Source organism: Lytechinus variegatus, chromosome 1, assembly GCF_018143015.1.
Source record: "Lytechinus variegatus isolate NC3 chromosome 1, Lvar_3.0, whole genome shotgun sequence".
NCBI classification, from domain to species: Eukaryota; Metazoa; Echinodermata; class Echinoidea; order Temnopleuroida; family Toxopneustidae; genus Lytechinus; species Lytechinus variegatus.
The window spans coordinates 83,259,862-83,266,894 of NC_054740.1; the positions used below are offsets into that span (position 1 = coordinate 83,259,862).

The window sequence follows — 7,033 nt, forward strand, 5'->3', positions numbered from 1 at the left end:
AAAGCTATTCATGAGACAGTTCTGTCACCGTACGGATTGTCTATTAGCTATAAAGTGGTATGGACACATTTTGGTGTTTATATAGTGCCTTTCCATAATAAAATGCCCAAAGTGCTGTGTTATACATAAATTATGGTAAACAAAAAAATGAAATTCTACTTTCCAAGTCAATGCAATATTTTTAAAAAGGGATCAGAGATAAAAACACAGGTCTTTGTTATTTAATAATTGTCCTTTAGGACATGAACGGATGTTGATGGGAAACTATTCCTGATACTTGAATCAGTGAAACTTATGCTATTTGGGCCTTCTTTTTGCAAACAAAGAGGATCTGTTCTTAACTGCAGTGAATACCATGATTCTTGGAATGTAAAAGTTGAGTCAGTTTATTTATAGACATGTAATTTGATATTTGAGGCATGACTACCATCAACTGCTATTCTTGATCTTGTTCTCCTTCCCAGGTGACATCACGTTGGACATTCCGGTGTGCAGGATGCCCTGAAGCACTCTCTAAGGATGACTCTCACTTCCAGGAGAGACACAAGTGCATTCAATTCTTCACCAAGGTCTATGGTTATACACCGCTCCTCTACACACAATACAGGGTGGACTCTGTGTTATTCAAGACCCGTATTCCTCATGACAAGCAAAAGTGTTTCAAATTCATCTGAGAGCGGTCGGTTTTTAATGGGAACAGCAGCGTTACACCACTTCGTGATATACAGTGTGTCCCAGAAAAAGGAACTGATTTTCAGATAAAATCTCAAACCTGTGGAATGAATTTCAAATTTTAGACCAACAGGAAGTGTAAAACTTTTCTTTCACAGTGTGAATTATTCATTCTTGGTTTACAACAATACCGAAGTTTGTGAGAAATTATTTTTTTTCTCAGAAACTCATATGCAGAAATAATTTTCAAAACATGAGAGATGTTAACAAGCTACATATCTTGCCTATGGAAGGCCACTGTATCCTTACAATATGTCAACTTATAATGAGTCCTGACAAACTTGGTTTTGGACATTTTTTGCTCTATTTATGAACCTTTCACATCATGCTGTTTAGGGTATCAAAATAAAGAAGGAAATCCAAACTTATTAATAGTATCATAAATGATTTGCCTTTGCTGAAACAAATCGATAAGAATCCCAGTTTACCATTTCCTGGAATGTGCTCTAAAGTTGCCTCAGTCCCATTTGAAATTGGTATTGCTTAATAGAAAGCAAAAGTGTTTTTAAAAATCATTTGAGAACAATTATGAATAGTTTCAGTTTCGAACATCAGAAATGTACTTTGGATTGTCCTGTTCATCCTCTATTTGCATCAAACTATGATATACCATCTTTTACGTGTTCTATGATGGTAGGTTCTGCTAGTGTCCAAATCAATGTTAATGGCAATTTCATCATCCGTGTACACTTTTAAGAAAATTTCAATATCTAACTAGTTATATCAATTTTCATGGCTATTTTCAATCTTTTTTTCTTTTAGATGGTATCACTGACTTACATGTAGGTTAGAAATATAACTCTTTGTCTTTTGCAGCTTTATTAGTATTTTGTAAAATAAGTAAAATAGTTTGTTTGGAGTTAAGAAATCCTCTTTACTTCACACATGAACTTCAGCTGATAGATACAACTCAGATTTTTTTTTGCAACTCACATTTGTTGTATTAAGTGAAAAGGAAGTCATGTTTCTTTTTAAATAAAAGGTTGTAAGAGAGAGATTTGGGATGAATATACTGCAGTAAGAAGTAGAGTTTAGATTGAAAATTCTATGCATGGACTGTATGTGCTGATCCTCGTCACACAGAGTTTTGACCAAGCATATCTCAAAAACAATTAAATGCAAGTTTATTTTCTACCAATAAGAAACAATGTATTTTGAATTTGCATTTAATTTTCAAGTTTCATTTAAAGGCAATTTATTCTGTGACAGGTCCACAGTCTTGCTTTGGTTTGAGAAAAAAATAATGTGGGACAATCAATCAATTTAAAATTCAATCTATCCTTTAATTTGAATGGGTCTGAAAAAAAAAGAGATACTAGATTAATTTTAAAGGATTTTATTAAGACAAATTCTAATGTATTATAGTATCAATTGTAAAAATAATGTTTCTCTTCACTCTTTGTGAAGTCACTAAAATTACCTTGTGGAGCACCCTTCAGAATCGACTATGTAATGTAATATATCTTGATAATAATCATATTTGTATTTTTGATAATAAGGTTTATAATCAGTACTAATAGCATTCAAATTACCCGTTTTAAAGGTTTTCATATGTGATGTTGATCAGACACATGCTGGTGATGGTATATATTTTTTTTTTTTCATTATTTAGGAATTGTTTTGGGCATAACATTTTTTTCATGGTACATGAAGTCATGCGATTCATTTTTCTCTCAATCATGTTCTTGTGAGTGTCCTGACAGGTACATGTATGCATGAATGGGCTGGTTAGTATTAAACTACATGCATTTACATGGAATTTTTATGGTATTTACCGACTGTTCTGTTCTAGGCCCCCCCCCAAAAAAAAAAAGAGGAAAATTTTTCATACAACTACACATATTTGTCGTGAAAACAAGCAACCTGTTTTCATAATAATCACTTTGGAGGCTCCATAGACCATCGATACTAATTTTTTCTGTATTGTAACAATTTAGCTTGTGATTATAACACCCTGTCTGGAGGAAATTGATGTTGATTTCATTTGTATTTGAAACCCTTCTCTGACTCACTTGGGCAATTTCATTGATTTGAAATGCAAAACACCCTGGCACTTATATATTGTTCACTACCATAGTTAAATGCTCTTTTGTGACATATGAAGTAAGTCAAATCTGCATCCCATAATATAATTTCAGAATTTGCATGTACTTGTATTTTTTATGGGGCATTGCAATAAACTTTTAGTTGAATGCAAGTCAATCTTATTTCAGGTCCCAAAGTCAGTTATATGATTTGCGATTGATCATTGTTGGTCTGGTTCTCATGATAGAAAGTATAAATTTGATTGCCCTTGTTCAAAATTGATCTATTATTTGTAAAGTCGCAGTTTGTAATATTTGCAACCAATTACATAAAATTTTACCCCCACACCTCCTAATGTTGTATGGTTACGGAGAGACAATGATTGCATGATCAAACATTATTTTTCAGTGGTTTTGTTTGTGGAAAAAAAAGTAATCAATGATTTAATGTGATTTGGTTTCTGTCACAACATAGAAATTAGTATACACGGTCAGTATCTACAATTGATTATTACATTGTGTACATGGCTTGCCATTGACTTGGGAGTTATTTTTGATTCTCCAGTTAATTGTATTTTTTTATACCCGGGGGGGCCACTTACATTGACGAGTGGATACCATGCGCGACCAAAAAAACACGTAAAAAGGATGTCTTTTTCACGATAGGGCACGTTACGTACGTAACGTGATAAGGGTGTCAAAAACGCAAAAATAATGAAAAAAGGGTATCTATTTCACTAGGAAAATTACGTGTTTAGGGTCGAATTTGCGGGGATGATGAGACAAAATTAAAATGTCTTATAAAGGATGTCCTTTTTGCCCCAACACTACGTGTTTAGAGTCCGATTTGCGCGGGGTGTAGAAGGTGGGGTCGTACTAAATCAAATAAGGTAAAGCCGACGACCGAAGGACCCGTAACAATAAAACATTCCTGTACTTGTTTAGGGGTTCATTTCAGGGAATATTTGCCAAAAATATCGTTTTGTTTCGAATACTTGTTAAGGGTAGGGTTTCACACGCCAATACTTGTTAAGGGGTGCATTTTCAGAATATGGAAATTACGTGTTTAGGGTGCTTTTCGAGACCCCGTGGTCGCGCATGGTATCCACTCGTGAATGGAAGTGGCCCCCCCGGGTTTTTATATCACAGGGCTTGGGTAGTGCCTCGTATCTTTGTTCATTCTGCAAATGGACATACACCCCAAATTCTTGATTGTGTACTTTAATCAATGATCACAATGTAGTATTATTTATTACATGTACTTTTTTATTATTATTTTTCTGTGATAAATCATACTTCAGCATTCGGCTATTAGGATTTTCAAATCAACAATTTTACAGATTCTTGAACTTTATTTGTAATCATGTTATTGTAACTGTCTTTAATTTAGCTTGTTTGAAAAAGTTAACATTTCTGTATAACTGTTATCATGCAGTAGTCACAATTTGAAAATGCATGAATACAAGTCAATTCTAATATGAGCTGCAATCGTTCTGGTTTTTGAAGATTTGAAGGCTGAAATATATATATGATACTTTTCTTTTCTCATTTTTTCCAATCAAGTCATTGCAAAAGTTATTACACAAAAAGTATTATTGATTGGTACTTCAAAAGTACAGTGAAATTTAAAATAGAATAATTTTGAGATTTTTATTACGGAATGTAAATGTATTTATTTCTGCTAAAGCATTGTTTTGGCTGAAATTGAAGGGAAAAAAATACAGTCAAAGAAATTAGTAGCAGTACAGATGTATGTTGAATCATGTTTATTTTTTTCTTTTTGCTCATAGCTAACTGTTATACCAAAGCATTTTTTGTTTTATATGAATATATTTTGTTTTGAGAAGTTGTATTAAATCTTAAATTGTTTAAAACCACTGGAATATGATGTATCTGTCTTTTTGTAAAAAAAAAATATATGTCCTGTTCTTGAATGGTATGTTGGTTGCCAGTTGCAAAGTAATTATCCAGACTATGAGAGCCCTGTTTAATATTTGAATGTTCATTTTCATTTTGTGGAAAAACAAAATATACATGAAAAAACTCATGAGGAAGAGATTATTGATATGAAATATACTTTCATGTTTCTTATCCCTCTTTACCTTCTCTTTCATAAGAGAATGTTTTAAATACAGTAGACAGCATATCACATATGACAGTTAAGGCATTGAAAGTTTGCTCTATCAGCTGTGTTATTTACTAGAAAGTTGTCGCACTGAAGTCAGCTGCCGGGTGTAGCCGTTGATTGATGCATGTTTCTCCAGCAAGAGTGTATTGAGAGTTAAAGCTTCATTCTATGGGACCTTTTTCCTGATACAAAAATTGTCAGTTATATTTACCAAATAGTGAGAGGGTTGTATCTGCTAGAAAATAAAGAGAAAGGCGAGATTGGGGTTACATTCACAAAGAAATCAATTACGAAGTGGGAAAAGTCACTATAGGCCTATTGAGAAGAGGTGCTAACACTGATAAATGGAAGACATGGGAACAAAAAGATGAATACATTTCATAATATACGATTTGGATAAGAAAGGAAGAGGGAAATATTTTAAATAAGGACAAGCCTCCTTATCATCCTCGGATGTATCTTATTTATTTCCTTTCATAACTTTTTATTTGTCCCCAAGCAGATCTGTATGGTGTTTAATGTTATTTCTTACTTGTAATTGAACACCTTTAATGAAAGACCCTTTACTTTGAAAGGTGATTTTTTTTTAATGTGGTTGGTAAAGTGTTTACCAAAAATACCCCCCCCCCCTTTTTCATACATTTTTTATTGAAGAAAAAAATTATTGATATAGTCGTCCACTTTAAAGGCACCCATTTCAAGCACGATTCTGTCACCGAAAATTATCATCATGAGAGGTCCTATTCCCCTGCCCCTTAATGTGACAAGGGAACCATTCTCTCCCTCTCCTCGCTCTGCAAAGCCATTAAAAGAAATATGTTATTTACATGATTTATTGTCTCACCTGCATAGCAGAGTGAGACTATAGGCGCCGCTTTTCCGACGGCGGCGGCGTCAACATCAAATCTTAACCTGAGGTTAAGTTTTTGAAATGACATAACTGAGAAAGTATATGGACCTAGTTCATGAAACTTGGCCATAAAGTTAATCAAGTATTACTGAATATCCTATTAGAGTTTCACGTCACATGACCAAGGTCAAAGGTCATTTAGGGTCAATGAACTTAGACCATGTTGGGGGAATCAACATCAAAATCTTAACCTGAGGTTAAGTTTTTGAAATGTCATCATAACTTAGAAAATATATGGACCTAGTTCATTAAACTTGGACATAAGGTTAATCAAGTATCACCAAATATCCTGCATGAGTTTCACGTCACATGACCAAGGTCAAAGGTCATTTAGGGTCAGTGAACTTTGGCCGATTTGGGGGTATCTGTTGAATTACAATCAAAACTTTAAAAGTTTTTGGATCTGATACATGAAACTTGGACATAACCAGGCGCGTACGCAAGGGGGGAGTTAGGGGGTTCAATCGGTCTGGTCAAGGACTTATCGGGCAAGCGCCTGATAATTCCTTGGTCTGGTTACGGACAGTTCCCCTACCCAATAATGTATATGACAGCATGAACAGAATCTCATGTTTCCGACGAAAAACACAGAAAAAATTTCCGCTCGCTTCGCTCGCTCCATTTCATTATATCTTTTATTTCCGCATGTCGCCGACATGATCACGGTATCGCCATTAACAAGGCCATACATGATTATCATGATGTATACTTATGAATACAAGTGAACCAAGACAAAGACATACGTTTTCTTACAAAATATGTTTTACCAATATGAAAACCAAAATGACGGAAAACGCTAAAATGTCGGTTAGCTCGCTCCGCTCGCTCGTAATAATTTATGAAATTCCATAAGTAGGGGAAGGCGGGGGTAAGTTGAGCATAGGGGCAAGTTGAGCCACCAGCCCCAGGCCAATAATTAATGAGTCAGACATTGTGGTGGTGTCATGTATTGATGACCCATAGCATAACCCCTAACCCCACCACATTGTTTCCAACTTTGAAACAAAAAGTAGTTTTTTAGAGGGAAAAATATGAATTTCAGCCAAAAAAGTAAAAAAGAGTGTGAAATAGATAAGTGCTTTATAAACACACACGTCCTTAAATATAATAAAGACATGATAACAATATTATTAGTCCAGGTATGGATCTTCATTCTTGTCATAGTCTTTTCTATGATGAATGCATAATAAATGTGTGGATACAAAATTATCGCACTAAGTTCGGACTGGGGTAAGTTGA

At 34.3% G+C, this 7,033-nt stretch overlaps 1 protein-coding gene across 3 annotated transcripts in view; it reads left to right on the plus strand.

Annotated features, from left to right (window-relative positions):
- LOC121425463 (exostosin-like 3) overlaps positions 1–3,303 on the plus strand; it is a 64,688-nt gene extending 61,385 nt beyond the window's left edge. For all 3 annotated transcript variants that reach the window (XM_041621528.1, XM_041621535.1, XM_041621543.1), the window contains one exon: positions 465–3,303. In XM_041621528.1, coding sequence (XP_041477462.1) covers positions 465–674 — 210 coding nt within the window. In that variant the 3' untranslated portion in view covers positions 675–3,303. The remainder of the gene's footprint in view (positions 1–464) is intronic.
- The last annotated feature ends 3,730 nt before the right edge of the window (positions 3,304–7,033 follow it).